The sequence below is a fragment of the Limanda limanda genome, chromosome 14 (assembly GCF_963576545.1).
Source record: "Limanda limanda chromosome 14, fLimLim1.1, whole genome shotgun sequence".
Lineage (NCBI taxonomy): Eukaryota > Metazoa > Chordata > Actinopteri > Pleuronectiformes > Pleuronectidae > Limanda > Limanda limanda.
The window spans coordinates 20,784,019-20,801,174 of NC_083649.1; the positions used below are offsets into that span (position 1 = coordinate 20,784,019).

General features: G+C 42.0%; 2 protein-coding genes across 2 annotated transcripts in view; one reads left to right on the forward strand and one right to left on the reverse strand.

Annotated features, from left to right (window-relative positions):
- The window catches only part of fam222ba (family with sequence similarity 222 member Ba), a 29,220-nt gene extending 27,946 nt beyond the window's left edge, over positions 1–1,274 (reverse strand). Inside the window, exon 1 of the mRNA XM_061086408.1 lies at positions 1,189–1,274. The gene's annotated coding sequence lies outside the window, so the exon portion shown is untranslated. The remainder of the gene's footprint in view (positions 1–1,188) is intronic.
- Positions 1,275–6,124: 4,850 nt separating this feature from the next.
- eral1 (Era-like 12S mitochondrial rRNA chaperone 1) lies at positions 6,125–16,427 on the forward strand. Its single transcript, XM_061085717.1, has 11 exons — positions 6,125–6,343; positions 8,138–8,296; positions 8,472–8,599; positions 8,715–8,792; positions 8,886–8,932; positions 9,029–9,090; positions 9,199–9,311; positions 9,949–10,254; positions 11,891–12,040; positions 12,448–12,528; positions 14,422–16,427. Exons 1-11 carry the CDS (start codon positions 6,238–6,240, stop codon positions 14,542–14,544), a joined length of 1,353 nt encoding a protein of 450 aa, XP_060941700.1. The 5' UTR covers positions 6,125–6,237; the 3' UTR covers positions 14,545–16,427.
- The last annotated feature ends 729 nt before the right edge of the window (positions 16,428–17,156 follow it).

Below are 17,156 nucleotides of genomic sequence, written 5' to 3' on the forward strand. Positions count from 1 at the left end.
TACCATGTGCAGATCACAGCTGTTCACATCCATAGTCAAGTCCCAGTCAGTCACAGAGGTGTTTGCTTAATAGCGACCTCTTTTTAATCGGATCCGTCAGGCTCCATGCCATTACACAGCGACTACAGTGATAAAGCCAGACTCGGGACGGCCAAACACAACATGGACAGGCGAGGGGGGGTTGGACATTAACATTCCGCCGTGTTAAGATCAGGATCGGAGGAGGGGAGGGGGGGACATCGATAGGATCCCATTAGTTAAGTGCGCCCTAAGGATACCCGAAATTTGATCAGAGATAGACCTTTTCCTTCCAGACACGAACCATTAGACGTTATGGTTAAAAGACAAACATCGCTGCTCTCCTCCACCTCCTCCTTCACCTCCTCCTGCTCCTCAGTGGTCGAGGTTGTGCGGCAGGATCAGGACGAGCCCGGTGACGTCAACCTTTTGTTATCACCTTTAACACTTCGCCTCTGCAGGTGCGAACACCTCCCCCCCCGCAGCGCTGCGAGGCGCTACGTGCAGAGGCGGCCACCACATCTGGATGGGGGGGGGGGACGGTGGACACTGAATGTGGACAGATGCACGCCAGGTCCCGATACGAGCGGTGGGAGACAACTTCGTGACAGCTCCACTGGACTTTAGAAGCCAGGAATAGCAAAGAGATAAACCACACTAACAACTTGGAGCCACGGCCAGGAGAGGATGTCCTGATTCCTCCGCATCACGTTAGCGATAATGACCCTGATGAGGATTTATAATCATGAGGATGATTTGGCACGGAAACGGAGCCACACGTAATCCTCACTGCTTGTTGTCATATCGCAAAATAAACTACACGCCAAACCATCCCAGCGACACAAGACCAGTTCCATGCAGTTGACAGGAGCTTTAAACACGAGTGTGGCTGATTTAGCACCTGCAGAAAATAGTGTTGACTCACCGGAGACAGACAGGGACAGGGACAGAGACACAGACAGAGCCAGCCCAGAGGAGCAGTGTGGTGGACCTGCTTGTTGCCAGTGTGCCAGCTGACTGCCCGGGCTCCCGGCTAGCTAACCTAGCCAGACTGAAACATACACAGTCCCATTGTTGCCTTCTCAACCTTCCCCGACATTAATGGCGCCGCTAGAGAAGATGTCACACAGCAGCGGGCGGAGGGCGAGGTATCAACATGCGGGTACTTACTCTCCGTGCACCTCAGCGGAAGGCATCGTTTAGTGCGTCGCCATGGTTTAAAAGCGGACTGGTTTTCTCCCGTTGCCCTGCGCTGCCGAATCACTGCTGCTGTCTGCGGCAGCAACTTTCCGCGCATGCGCACTGACTGGGACGGTTCCAGACTGCGCTGTGCGGGGCCGGCGAGGGATTTAAAGGGACCGTCAGCGAGAGATCTGATTGGACACCTACATATTTGTGAAAGAGGGAGGAGAAAATAGATGAATAAATCAATACAGATATTTATATTAAATCACAGTGACTGTTGTTTAATGTCAAACTATGAAGAAATCTTTGTTTTAAGTGCAATATAAAGAAACAGTGATGAAATAATAAAGTGATGATGATGATGATGATGATGATGATGATGATGATGATGATGATGATGATGATGATGATGATGATGATGATGATGATGATGATGATGATGATGATGATGATGATGATTATTGTTGTTGCTATTGTGCTATCTTTATTATTATCATTATCTCAATTAGTATTATTATTTTATTATTGGCATTGTTATTATTACTATTAGTCACAGGGGGAGCTGGAGGCGTTCACGCTTACATTTACACCTATGGTCAAGTCTAGTAGAAGATTAGTTGTAGTAGAAGTAGTGGTAGAAGTAGTAGTAGAAGTACTAGTGGTAGTTGCAGTAGTTAATAAGGAAGTTTTTCTCCCCACAGTCGCAAAAGTGCTTACTCATTGTGGGAAGTGTTTCTGTACAATTTCGAATGTCTCAACCTCAATATGTAAGTTGAATTAAATGCAAACAAATATTATTAGTTGTAGTAGTAGTAGTAGTAGTAATGTGTAAAATACATGTTTTTCAAGGTTGGTTGACAAGCTCTGTGGGTAAAGCTAGTGAAATGTAAACAATTTAACATGTGAAATAACAATAATGTTTAATATGGTGATGGTGACTCAACTGATTTTGCATGAAATGTGACCAGTAGTAACCCAAGAACTTAAAATATCCCTCAGTTAAATACTATATTTACTTAAAGCAAATTGGGATTTAACTATAGTTCAAAGGAGAATACTGTGTGTGCATCTGTAGTTGCTTTAGAAATTAAAATTTAACCTACAAAACATTTTAACAATTTGCAAACATCCTATATACAATTCACCACAACATGGAGCCTAAGTCAATTAATTCACTGTGTTGTCAGAATGGTTTTGGATCCTAAGCAATTAAAACATTCCTATCAGTGTGGTACCATAAAATTAGGGGTATATAGCCTATATATTGGACCTATATGGGTGAACAGAAAACTAAGGTTTTCAAGCCACCAGCCATGATCACAAAGGTCTAACACCCCCAGCTTGTCATTTGATATTGACAATCAATATTTCTTGAATCAACATCTCCTGTTTGCCTTTAAAATAACAGCTTGTTTGTGCTTCTCACTGGTCCAGATATAATAGTCATTAGGTACAATGGCACACAATTTGCCTTGAGTCGCGTTGTGCTAGGATTTTGTGTCATTGTGCCCTTAACACGCTGTATTATGCATCTTGCGGGGAAGGTTAAACCAGGGGAGAAGACTTCACGGTCAATAATGTCACATGCTTCGTGATTTGATGAAAGGTTCTATTTGTGGAGCCTGATGTGTATGGCTCCCTAATCAAAGACTTATATTTCTGTGACAACTAAAATAAATTACTCCATTACAATCGCCCACCTGCCCTCTCCACAGTATTGATACCGTTTTATTACCAGAGAGAGACAGATGGACAACACAGAAGACTGTGGCTAGTTACGGGAAGGCTTGTGAATGTGTTCCCATGGACCTGTAATGTCATGTCAGAACCTGCACAAAAGCAATCAAAAAAATTGATTAGGTAGAAGATTACACATGTTCAACTCTCCAAACATTTCTGAAATACATCACAGTGAAGGAGAACTCCATAGCCTGGGTTCCAGTCTGGACCGGGCCTATTAAAATACTCCAGCCAATTTAGGCCTGCAAGCTTCACTTCCCCTATCAGCGAGTGAAAGAGAGGAGAATTTGGTCTGAAAGCCCAATCACACACAGCGCTCTGAGTTCAGCAGGTGGGGAAGTAGCAGCAGCAGGCACCATCAGGCAATAATACAAAGTTAATGATGCAGAATGGTGTCTTTCTCCATACCAAAGAAGATGTCAATACAGGATGTTTAAGAACGCTGTTCCTAATTACGCTTTTTAAATTCACCACTGACGTGATTGATGATTTCAAAGGGAGGCATTATTGATCCACTTCACAGACAAGTCCCATCGATTGCAAGTCTAGAATGAATAAAAGTTTTTTTTCCCCCTTCATCTCCCCCACTGAGAGAGAGATTGTACAATCAGAGCATCAGTGTGACCTACATGGGTAGTTTTGGAGTTAAATCACCTCTTTTAAAAAATCAGCCTGAAGAAGAACATATAGAGAAGTGATTGCTGGATTTAGGGACCTTGGGGGACCTTCAGGGCATCACGCAACAGTTCAAATCTCACCACTTTCTCATTTGCCAGATGTTAACATTTCATCCATCCATTCATTAATCTGTGGGATACTTCACAAATAACATATCTGTGTTGGGACTGCTCAGCATGAAATAAGTTTCGGCTGTTTTATAGACAGTCAGCCAGCTGTGCAGCATCACGCCTCTCACAGCAATCAGCAGTGATGGAGTGATGGATGCTCTGACACACTGACAGATTGTTCCCCCCCCCCACCCACCTCTGCTCCCCGTTGACATGCCCCATGGCTCGTGCTTCTTATTCCACGGACTTTGTTATTCCTTGTGAGCAGCAAGGTCTTCTTATTAGTGGAGAAGCTGCCAGTTTCCTGCATTTCTAATTCCAACTATTGGCAAATCAACAAGAGAGGAAGCACTCTGACATCACCTGCAGGGAAAAGAAATCTGCATATTCAGGGTGATTTGATCTATTCTCTATCAATACATTGTGTTCTGTTTGAATTTTACCAAACAAGATTGATTAGCGCACTGAACTGCAGCACACACAGAAAGGTCTTCCATAACACCGTGTTGAATCTCACTGGCAAGTGCACTTCAAATGGCAAAGTGGGCTACAGCTTATGATTAAATGGTCTGCAGGCGAAGCCTTTTTGTCTTTTTTTGTAGAGAGAGCTCTTTCTGAAGGCCAAAGTTAATGCAGTCATAGAAAGAACTCTGATACACTCCCACGTGAAATGGCCATGTGAGGAAAGCCCGAAGGGAGAAAAGGCCTTGAATGAATTTGAGAGGGAGAGAGTGGGAGGGAGGCAGATAGAGAGAAAGTTCAAACATTACTGATCCTAAAATATCCTTTTTGTTTCTGGTTCAATTGGAATTCAGCATTAAGTGTCTGCTAAAAGCTCCATTTTTGTTGCCCTTCCATTGCTACAGAGCTTTTAGGGATAGATGATGACAGATTGTGAGCTACCTGATATCCTTCATCATCCTCCCCAGTGGAGGTGTTTGTTCCGCCCCGGGCAAGTCCTCGAGGACTAACAAACAGCCGGCATGTTTGATGGACTATGGGGAGACATCTGCTCTGCCTGTCTTTGCCGTACAGAATGAAAACAACATGGAACAGTAATCAATCAATATGCAAACTGTGTCCTTTTGCACTGATGATTAACCTCACAGACTTAATGCTTTTCAAGTCATATGAGCTTGTCATTGTAAATCAGTGCTGAATAATCATAGGGTGTGACCATGAGAGAATAATCTGCATGCTCGATACATCCTGAACAGCATTGTCACAACAGAGTTTCAAGCCCCCTCGGGGATAATCTCTGCTGTGTGTGCTCAAGGGACGAGAGGGGGGGGGGGGGGGGGGGGGAGACTGCACAGTGCAATCTGATTTGTGGTTGTAAGCTCGCCATCCCTCACAAAGTAATCGGAAGAAAATCAACCCAGCCAAAACATCCTTTCGAGCACTTCATTTTGAACTGTGAGTTGCTCACATGGGGCAGGTGTGTCTGTGCGTTGTGATGAGCTAATGGGAAGAGGAGGATTTTAGCCACTGAATATCTTTAATGTTGTAGACAGGTGGTTCCAACACTGGTTTCCATGGAGTCTTGAGAGGAAAACAGAGCATTGGCTGCGAAATTATGCATGATGGTCATTATTATCGTTATTTAACAAACAAATACACATGTAGCTGAGAGGTAGAGCGGTCGGCAGTTCGGTCCCCAGTCTGACTCATCTGCATGCCGAAGAGTCCTTAGGCAAGATGCTGAACCCCGAATTGCCCCCCATAGAACAACAAAGGGCTGCTAATAGATGCACTGTATGAATGTGTGTGTGAATGGGTGAATGTAAAACTGTACTGTAATGAGCTTTGAGTGGTCATCAAGACTAGAAAAGTGCTTTTACCATGTATTCGATTTTTTTTAATGTATTTTAATCTTGTTATGACTGACTTGAACGTTTTATTTGACTTCAATTATTAATGTGTTTGACTATGATGCATTGGAAGACATCCTTGGGTACAGTGAAATAAAATTTAATAACGTATGTTTATTATAATTTACATAGTGGCTTCTAAATCTGAAGCCGTTTCCTCTTTAATATCCTCCACTCCCTGCTAGTTTATTTATAAATTGAATGATCTAACTCTTTCTTTAGCTCTCTTCTTATATATCTTTCCATCTTTGCTCTTATACAATCACTTTGTGGTCCCTTAGACCCGATCTGTCATTTCTGATTTAGGAACGGAGGCCTAATCTCCTGGTGCAGTCTTTGTGCATCAGTCCAGACAGGAGCACTGGGAAAACACTAACAACGTAAATGTAAATAGACCTAAATCAAGTCATGTCAGAGAAGATACATTTCAAACTGCGTTCCTCCGGGCGCCAGGGGGCAGTGGAGACTTCACACAAACCTCAGTGAGGACACTCCTAGTTGCGGAAGTGGTTTGTCGTTGATCAAAACAACATGGTGTCACCCTGTGGGCAATGTGAACTTAAACAGGGAGTCTCAGCTCACACAGGATAAACACCATCACACCGGCGGGAGAACTCCGGGATCTTTTAAAGCTCATGTATCTGAGAGCGTGTTCTCGGGTTGTGAGGGACACCGCGGTCCTGTGCACACGGCCCCTCGTGTCTGCTCGACAGGGAAGTGCGTCATGGTTCCTCACAGCGGGTCAGTGACAAAATGATGGGGGGGTTTCTCCTCCTCATTCATATCTGTTTATTTGTTCATTTCACCAAGGAAACCGAGTGGGTCTCCAGTAAAGCGTGGCGTTGTTACTGAAGGGGGGAAACACTGTGAGGTTTGAAGGGATGGAGCTGCTCCTCTAGGATTCCTATATGATGGTTTTAATATTCCCCATCAAAGCCTATGTCCAGTCTGACTGTGTCAGGAGAAATGACTGTGTTATGAACAGAGCAAATTACAACACTACTGGGGGGGAAGTAGCAGCTTTCTATTGGTCAGTGGTACATTTACACCAGTGACTTCTCTGAATGACAAGGCAACACAAACCAATGTAAACACTAGTAACTTATTTCATTTAATACACATATTTAAAACACAAGATTTAATGAAACTTTAGAAGTGATTAAGTCGCCCCATCGCTCAGAACTGTGTAATACTTGTTCCCTTACCTAAGTACAGTTCTGACACATTACTTTTAATGTATTTTTTAAAGAAATCAATAAGTGAAATTGACCCATTGGTCCAATCAGGGCGTACAGGTAACATTGGACCCCGCCTTCTGCAGCAGCAGCATTAGTGGTGAAGAAGAATCACCTAAAATGTCGAGACTCTCCCATAATGATGTCATACTCTTACTTTGTATACTTACAGTATCTATTAAGCAAGTGGTTACTTGCTCTTATTCAAATTAGAAAAGTGAATGTAGTACTTTTACTTGAGTACATATTTTTTCTTTTACCTCAGTAAAATATTTGCAGACTTTGTCCTCCACAGGACTGTTTTACATTAATCCGCTGAAGCCTCCAGGTCACGTACACTGGGAATGAGTTAAGTAGGCGACAGCTCATTAACCTGCTGTTAAATGAACAATGTTTAAATATTTATATAATCTCTATTTTTCAGTGGAGGGGTGGATTTTTTCATTACTATTATGTCTTAAAGTATTTCTGGAGGTTGTCATTAAACTTTAATTAACTCTCCTACGCTACATCCAACAGTCCAAACCTCAATGATATGTAGTTTTATTTGATAATGTAATTTAGCTTGATTTATCATTTATAGACAACAAGCAAGTACTTATATTTGAAAAATTGGATCTAGCAAAAGTTTGACATTTCTTCTTAATAAATGACTAATCAATATTATTGGTTATTTTCTGTAAAATAACATGGAGATCATACAAAAGTTTTTACATTCAGCATCTCCCACCAAAATGCACTGGCTGACTCCTGAAGGTCAAACCAATCAACTCCTCATAAATCATTTGCAAAGCTGATATTGACAAATGAAAGTCGTGAGTTGTTTACATCCATGTTATCAGCTGTCTTGCTTACTGTCTACTTCGTCATGTTGCCACAACTTACAATTCATTAGGAGCAGTAAAGTGTAAAACCAGCTGGAGAGAAGGAAATTATACTGCCACATTGTCTTTCACAATACTAACAAAACCGGGGCCCACTTGTGAAAACATCTCTGTAGCCCTACCATTGGACTAAAACTCCACAGGGTAGCTTTTACGGTGTGCTATTAAAATTGTACAATATTTATAGCACATTTTATGTGACTTCTAAAGGCTCCTCAGTTTGCACAAACACCCAAATACTTAGTCGGAAGGAGGTGTTTCTGTGATAAATTGTATGGCATGATATAGACTTTTGGCAGAGAGCTTATGAATGCATAATAATACTGTGTCAGTTTAACATTCAGGTAAACACAATCAGTCAGTTACCTGGCAGCCCTGCTGGCAGTGAAGTGATGGATTTGTCGATGTCTTTACAGGAAACGCCGCCTGCAGCAGAGGAGGGAGGAATGGATTTATCTTCACGCCTGCCTGTTTTATTACATCAGAGGCGTTTCTCAATAGACTGATGAAAGGCAAAGCAGCAGAAGCAGATGGCAGCTTTTATCGCCTCCCAGCATCAGTTCCGCCGGACAGCGGTAACCAGACCACTGCCTCAGAGATTTACATCCATCAACTCATCTAATCATTCTGGCCCAAATAGTGCTGGCGTCATCCTCCCACCACTCTCATGTTCTCATTCCTGTTTTTACTGCAGTCACATCCACTTTTACTGCCCGTCTAATGGCTGATTGCCCTTTTGTTTTTTTCCAGGTGAACAACTGTCTCTGCTGCTGAGACCTCCAGATCAGCCTGACAACGCAAAGGTTTTGAAAGTGGCGATATTAGGTGCCCCGAATGCTGGGAAGTCCACGTTGACAAACCAGCTCCTTCGCACAAAGGTAGCTGTGTTAACTGGCTTTGTATTAATCCGCCACTTTCTAATGTATCTGTCTTACTGAGGGGAGGGGGAGGAGGTGTTTTCCCTTTGTTAAATGCAGTGTTCTTTTCTTCAAGGTGTTTGCTGTGTCCAAAAAAGTACACACGACACGGGCACGTGCTTTGGGCGTCCTAACAGAGGATGATACACAGATAGTAAGAGCTTTTTCCACCTCTCGTCTGATGCCTTTAATGTCATTTGAAAGCCAAATGCTTCAGTCAATACATACATATGTTATCTTTTTATAGATTTTACTGGACACTCCTGGTCTCACTACTCCTTCAAAGGTTAAAAGGTGATTTATTAGATTGTCACCATTACTTAAAGCCTGTAGTCTCCATAGTCTATAATCATACAGTGCAATGTTTGAATGAACCCTCTGTTTCCACAGACATCAGCTCGAGAAGTCTTTGCTTGTGGATCCCTGGAACACAGTCAAAGAAGCTGACCTGAGTATTTCATTTTCTTTTGCTCAGCCATTTGTACTTTTGTGTCATGGATTAAACGTTTAAGTGGAACAAAGTGCTGAGTTTCAAAAGTTTATAATGGGAACTCTTCCAGTGGTCGTGGTGGTGGATGTGGCAGACAGATGGATGAGCAGGACACTTGACTTTGAGGTGCTCAAATGTCTGGCCCAGCACCCAGACATCCCAGCAGTCCTGGTCCTCAATAAGGTAATCTGACCTCACACTGTCATCAGAAGCTTTCACATATACAGACACTCAAACTTCCATCTGCTTTATATATGTGTTATTATTATTATAGTTATTATTATTATAGTTATTATTATTCACGGCTACATATATAGTTATTTAGCTGTACCTTATACTTACCAGGGTCCTTAAGCACTAGAGGAAGATTTTTAAAGGATCAAAATGTTGTATTAGAACTGAAGTTAAAGGATAAAGATATTAATATTCAGTATATTTAGTGAATGTCAACAAATTCCATAAAACGACCCAAATCAATGTATAAGTCTGTGTCTCAAATACTATTTGACTTCCTCATCCTGTATGTGGCCTTGATCTCCAAACCCACTCGCTGCCACTGAAGATTTGAGTCTTGATAAACATAAAAGCATACACTGTATAGTTTCATGCTCTAAAAAGATAATAATTTCTGCTTTAGAGAGTATTTACAGCAGCAGGATTGTGTGTGTTTCCCAGTTCAACTGTGTGGCTCAATGTTGTGTTTTCATAGGGCAAATCTGGCGTGGAGTATCACCAGACTTTCTTATCATATCCCACAGAAATATTCACCTAAACTGAGGTGTCTTATAGAGGCCTTCACTAATGCTCTTCTCTCTCTCAGGTGGACCTGGTGAAATCGAAGGACAAGCTGCTTGAGAGCACAGTAGAGTTGACATGTGGAGTGGTGAATGGACGCAGAATGCGGGTCAGGCCGGTGATCAAGCCTCCATGGGCTGAAAAGAGGCCAGAGAGAGATTCAGAGTTGTCGCTTGACGAGGACATGGCAGGGCCCGAGGGGAGCAGTGAGCCAAACTCTACACTGAACAAAGAGCATCTCAAGGAGCTGAGGAGCCAGCAGGGCTGGCCTCACTTCAAAGATGTCTTCATGCTGTCTTCTTTGGACAAAGAGGACGTGGAGACACTAAAGGTACAGATTAGATGTGAAGCCCATATTTCATCCTTCAGAGGCATAATACATGCTTATTGTGCTGGCTGGTGCTGCTTCTCTTTGGCTTTGTGTCTGATGTCAGATGGAAGTGAGGATGATATTACCCGCAGCAAGTTTTTTCAGGTTTGGGAGAGTCAGAATTGAGTTTTTGCAAGAATCAGATTCATGCTCACAGTGGTCAATTGTCCCAAATAGAAATGCAAAGATCTGAACATCTCTCCTCGTGCTTCAAGATTACATACAAAGTCAATGCAAAGGCATGTCTAGACACGGATTTGCATCAAGACCCTTGGGCATCGTGTTTGGGGCATTTGATGTGGTGCGTTTGACATTTGAAATTTGACATTTTTTTTTCAAATTTCCACCGTAATGGATGTGAACTCATCATTAAGCTTGCCACCTCTACACTAGATTATTTTGGATATAAGCATATAAACCTATAGCAAACATTCAAAATAAATGTTAAAAACCTCCAAATGACAATAAGAACACAAACTGAATACTAAAATGACACATGCCACAATTAAACCAAATTTACTTTTTAACCCTTGCACATGATTTCAACACAATTCCTTTGTACATGTTTGTCATATTTTTAGGTCATTTTGAGTTTACAAGCACAGACAGAGACAGTAGCTTGTCTAAGCATTAGGTAATTCGCAATGGGCCTAATTCACCAATATCTTTGTAAGAATTGTCTTTAATTTGTTCTTGAGAAGTTTTCAAAGAAAACTATGTCAGATTCATGATGAGTTCTTAAACTGCAGAATTGTTCGCATTTGTGTTCTTACATTGAAGGATGACATGTCTTCATAAGTTTAAAGGGCGTCCTAGTTTTCCCTAATTAGCATAGGCAAACGCCTGGCAAATGCCCATGAAAGGGCATGAGACTGCAATGCCTTGTGCATATAGAGAAATCACAGAAATTGAAAAGAACATTTAAGAAGCCAGGAATGATTAAACGAAAATCTAAAGAGGCCACTGCACTGGAACCAAACTGATAAAAAGTCTGTTATATTTTGTAGTGTCAGCACTGAACAATAAATAGCACAAGAAACGATACATGGATGCAGTTACACGTTCAGTGAGAGGGAAAAGGAGGATGCACAGAGTTATCGGAGCTGGTTCAGCGTATCATTGGAAACAGCACGGCAGGTGAACCCTCAGCTGAGCATCTGTGGATACTCGACCTGAGCCTGACAGGACCCATTAGGACTGGACATGCCTGTTCAGACAAAATGCTTTGAATAATATTCGGGTTCAGGTCCCAACGGGACTGCACCCACAGGCCTGACGTGCAGTGCGGTTTCATCTCCTGAGACATCTCTTGTCTCAGAACAGAAATAAACTCAGATTTAACAGGCTACAGTTGGATGAAACCTCTTAACTTAAAGCTATAGCAGTAAAATAGTGTATAGCGTGTAAAAAACCTAGCAATGGTTGATTGTTTTTGTCACTAATTATTCTCCTCTTCAACAATTCCATCCGTCTAAAAATGTTTTAATGTGCACTGTCTTTTTTTCAATATAAAGATGTTAAGATATTATGGTAATTTGAATCTAAGTTACTTTTGTTTTAGTCTAATGTCTGCCTTGCTTTTATTTCATCCTGTTAGAGTTACTTCATGGTCGCCGCCAAGCCAGGATCGTGGCAGTACCACAGTGAGGTCCTTACGGATCAGAGTCCTGAGGAAGTTTGTACCAACATCATCAGAGAGAAGCTTCTGGAGTATCTGCCGCAGGAAGTGCCTTACTCAATGACACAGGTGTGTAATTCTGCAGGGACCCTCCACAGCACATGTGATAATAAGCTGACAGCAAAATGAAAACACCTATTACATCCCACTGCTCGGATTCAGAGGACTATTTAAAGCCCTTCATACTCACTTTCACTCCACATGCTGACATGAGCATTGATGCAGCTATTGAACCCAACCTCCACCTGCGTCACTCCTGCCTTTCAAATGCACTATGGTCATTTTGGAAATGATGTTGCTTATCATGTTTGTGTGTATTTATTGCCTCTGCCTGCTTGAACTCCTGCATCACACCACCAAGGCAGACTGTTGTAGATGTTATTAGTTAACAAAAGTGTTTTCTGACAAATAAACAGTGCCCTTATGACACCATAGAAACGTATACATTGCTAATATTGGGCTGCTTTTGTTTTCAGGCTATTGAGCTCTGGTACGATAGTGAAAATGGTGAACTGGATATTTCAGTGAAACTTTATGCCAAGAAAGAATCTCACATGGTAAGTACATTAACTCTGTTTTATCACACCTATGTAATATTTTGTTTACAAGCCCCAGTGCGGCGGCAGCCAGTGGCCAGTGCATTCTCACAATGGCTCATCCGAAGTTCAGTGCATGTCTGAAGGCAGCTTATTTTTTCTGGTTTTCCATTTGAGGATTTTTCCAAATTTGGTACAAACGTTAAGTTGGACTGAAAAGCGAATTGAGTGGAGTTTAGAGGTCCAAGGCCTAAGCCAATGTGAACTGACAAACCACATTATTTGCCTAGTGAATGAGTTATCTTAAGAGCTCCTTGGGAGAATCTTTTCAAATTTGGCACAAATGTTTCCTTACACTCTATAAACTGATGGATTTAGGTGGTCAAGCTCAAGGTCACGGTGGCCTCACAAAAAAAAAAAGTGTCATGCCTCTTGTCATCTCAAATCTGAATTTTGTAAACTGAAACTGCACTAGTTGGCGGAGGCGTATGACCGCAGGGTGGTCATTTTAGTTTTTTATGAGGTTTGGCTGCTGTAACACTCCACTTTCACTCTGGGGTTAATCCATCTATTTAATATTTAATGCGGGTAAATTTAGCATTTTTGTCGTATTGGAAGAAACAACAGAAAGACACACATTGTTCATACATTTAAAAATCTATGTTTAAAATTCAAATTCAGGTTTGTCAGGACCTCTGTTTTCATGTTCCAATGTCAAACAAGAAATCCTGCATAAATGTATATGAAGCCCCTTATTAAGTCTTAAGTCAGAACTAACAAATAAATGATTTCTTCTCTTCAGAAGTTCTTTTGTTCACATCAGATGAACTGTGGATGCAGCACAAACCAGAATGGCACTCAGTAGAGCACATACCTCTGTCAAGGCTCAAAAGTCTCCTTAAATCAATCAAGCTGCCTCAAAATTCACAAAATAATATATGTCAGTTCCCTAATTGTGCCTGATTCTTTCATCAAGATCAATGAATCATGGGAAATTACGGAAAATGTAAAAAAAATAACTATCTCGCAATGTTAAAGAAAGTGAAAACATGAATCCATCCCTGGTCCGGATCTATGCCAAAATAGAAAATATGGCTTATACCTCATCCTTCCAGAAAGATTCAAGAAAATGGATTCAGTATTTTTTGCGTAATCTTGTTAACAGACCGCAAATCTGCAAATGAAAACAGAACCTCGGTGGTGGAAATCAAACTAATTCAAGTGGGCTGAGAAGTGGGAAAAACACATGTGAAGCATCTGGAATTTATTTGCTGCCCCCCCCCCCCCCCCCTCTCACATACCTTGAGGTTCCTCTTTCTTTGTGTTATAAACTAGTAAATATTTGAGCAGCTTTTCTAAACCATACATATTTGATGACAAAGAATATTTTGAAGCTACATCTGTGCCACTGAAATGTTTCAAGGCCAGCGACCTCTGAGAGTCAGGCCTGCAACAGAGGAATAACCCTGGAGGTGTAAACAGTTTTAGAAAACAGGGGGATGACCGACCACAGGAATCAAATCTCATCTGCTTCTTCAATAGTTCCTTGTACTAAGATATTTCTTCGTTTTTCTCTGAGGAGATGGAAAATGAAAATGGAAATTTGAGTGTAACATTCTCTCAAAAATGTTTTAATCTTTGTATGCAGTTTGGATGAATACAGTTAAGAAATATTTTGCGGTTGCATTTCACCATATACTGTAGCTTGTGGTGACATGGTGCTTGACATCATCCTTTAATATGGATGCATTACATTATCTTAAGCTTCAATTTAGTAAAACGTATATGTATACTGTATTTATAACATTTCCAACCTTTTAAGTCCAAAAATATATTTTTCAAATGTTCTTCCTGCAGTAAAATACAACCGATGACCCTGTCCATTCACTGGTGCTCTGTGTCTTGTGTCTGTAGTCGATGGTGATCGGCCCAGCTGGCCAGATGGTGGCACGGATCGCCCGAGAGGCGGGCGAGGACCTGAGCCAGGTCTACCTGAGGGAAGTGAGGCTGAAGCTCTCGGTTAAGCTGAGCAAGTGAAGAGGATGGAAGTGACTTTAAGCGGTGAAATCTTAAAGAGATGAAGAGGTGGGGACGGATCAGGCTGGATTTCTCCACAAAGGACAAACGTTAAGAGTCAAGCGAAGGAGAAAATCCTGTTTGAGTCTGAGCTGGAGTCATGGGACAGGAAGGACTGTATCCACAAGCCCAGAGCTCCCACTGAACTTGACACATAAGGAAAATAAATTATACTCAAAAGTTTGATGTTTGCATCAGCAGCATTCCGTCAGGCAGTCGTATAAATCCTATTTATTCAAGATTAAACACCTAATCTGATAAACAGTGGTAGAAAAAGTGATAAAACGGTTATTGTTGTAAAATAAACCTTTGTTAAAAATGTTTTTTTATATTTTCTGGATGTTATTATATGTTTTTGCGTGATATCTGACAGTCGAAGATACAGTGAAAGAGAGATGAGGATGACATGTGACAAATGTCCCCAACCGAGGCCATTTGAGGGACCTTGAGGCCATGTGATGCATCAGGGAAATGGAGAAAACATGTTAATGAAAAGCAGCTTATGCAAGCGACAAAGTGTAATGAATTATAGACATTTATTTATCGCTGATATATTTGAGGTAACAAACACAATGAAGACTCATCAAACGGATGTTTTGACTCAAGTTTGGCGGTGCCTTTACGACTGAGCAGATTTGGCGAGGTGTGAAAAGGCTGATGGTTTATCTTTGGCTGTCAGAGCTGTTTACTTGGCGGGCGCCACGTGCGAACACGGCCTGTAGATAAACTGAAGTGTGACCTGCGCAGTTGGATTTCACTCGGATGTCCCTGATGTACCATCCACCCCTGTTCCCTGCACTCCCACATTACTTTAGCCCTCTCCACTTGGCTTTGAAGTGTGGCCATCCATCCCTCTGACTATCACTTTTTGTTCTGCTGCTCCTTTCTTTTTTTTCCTCCCTGCCCCCTCTCCCTCCCCCTGATTTTTTTTTTTGGCTCTTATAAAGCCCAGCACTCCCCCTGAGGGCTGAATTGTCTCCCTAATGGATGGCAAAATGGAGCACTAACCTGATGCTAAAATGGGTCAGATAATGGTGATTAGATTCATTCCTGCTGCCTGTGAGTTAACTCGACAGTTACGCTATCCGGCGCATCTTGATGAATAACCAGCCAGTGGCCTAAAGCGAGGGCGAAGGGAGGAGGGGGGGAGAGGCCTTGAATGTCTCACAGAAGCTGTGTCAACCCCTCCAGCTCCTTCTGCAATGGCTGCTTCCCAGTGATTAGACAAGCCGGCTGCGCAGCAGAGATCGCCACTTAGACAACCCAACTGCTGCTGGAAAACATCATGAGTGATTTCGCTGGCACATTAAAGCAAATCTGCAAACGCAAGATGTTTAGAATGCTGATACCCTGCTTTAGATGTGACTTACACAAAACAAAGAGGTGACATATAATCTTTATTTCACATGCATCCACAAGTACGTCTAAGAATGGCATCAGAAGCTCATTAATAACACGTCCATCACGGTCTTCTCCTGTATGGGCCTGATGATATTGAGCGAGGGCCATGGAACCCTTACGATTACTTAAACTCAGTAATGGTAACGGTTTGACGGCCCTGCTCTGTAGGGGGGTGCAGCCTGCAGTCAGTTGAGCCCGAGTGTGTGCTGATAGGATCCAGAGCGGGAATGAGACCCTGGATAGTACATCATCTATACTGTAGTGTCTCTATAACAAACTTACAGTATAAGATGATATCCTGTCCAGGGCACAAGACAGAGGCGTTAGCAGCATGTTATTGTTGCAGTCTGTGAGACGAAGGAAGAGAAGGTCAATCGATGGAACAAATATGTTAGAAATATTAGTAAAGAAACTATTAAACTAACTTGGCATGTATTTATATACTGAAGGAAACCACTGTTTTAAATAAAGTGTATCATTACACAGCCTCAGCATCCTCTCTGTTGCTTACTCACCTTTGTTGCATCTTCTGTTGCTCGCTGACGCTTTTCTCTGCATGTTTTAAAGCTGCGTCTCGTCCACGTCAGGTTCACGATCTCCTAACTGTTCTTCTGTGGGGCCGGGCCCCTGCACTTAAAGCCCCCCTGGCTCATTAGCATACTGTGATGACATCTGGGGTGGACCAGACATCACGGGCTGAACTTTTTCTCTTATCTGGTCCAAACCTGACTGCCTCTGTCCACTGATGGTCCACGCCCATATAACCATCCAGATGGACTCACAGCATGTTCTTGGAATATTATTTATCAGTAATATTAGTATTAATGAATATCATTGGAAAAGTTCACTCATTTTCCATTTACAGTGGTCAGTATCTTTTCCCACTCAAGTTGAGTAAGCAGTGGCTACACAAGTGTTTTCTATTTTTGTATGTATCCTAATTGTTCTTGTCCAAAGCCACTTGACAGACTTCTGTTGGGAGTTTTGACCTTTCTCTATCACACAGTATTTAAAAGAACTCAGCAGTAAACCAAAACATGTTTTCTCTCCTGTCTATTAAAAATCGCTCTGAGCTTTATCTCACACCGTCATCATAAATCGAAGGTTCGCCATCCTCTGAATGTCACATCCCCTTGGATTAATGCGCGATGCTTTCATGGATTGGAATTTAA

What these genes read in the sequence shown, in the direction of transcription:
- eral1 (XM_061085717.1), top strand. Translation starts at nt 6,238, where the DNA reads ATGTATCTGAGAGCGTGTTCTCGGGTTGTGAGGGACACCGCGGTCCTG. An exon ending in CAGTCCTGGTCCTCAATAAG is followed by an intron (nt 9,312 to 9,948) that starts GTAATCTGACCT and finishes TCTCTCTCTCAG; the next exon opens with GTGGACCTGGTGAAATCGAA. An exon ending in AGGACGTGGAGACACTAAAG is followed by an intron (nt 10,255 to 11,890) that starts GTACAGATTAGA and finishes TCATCCTGTTAG; the next exon opens with AGTTACTTCATGGTCGCCGC.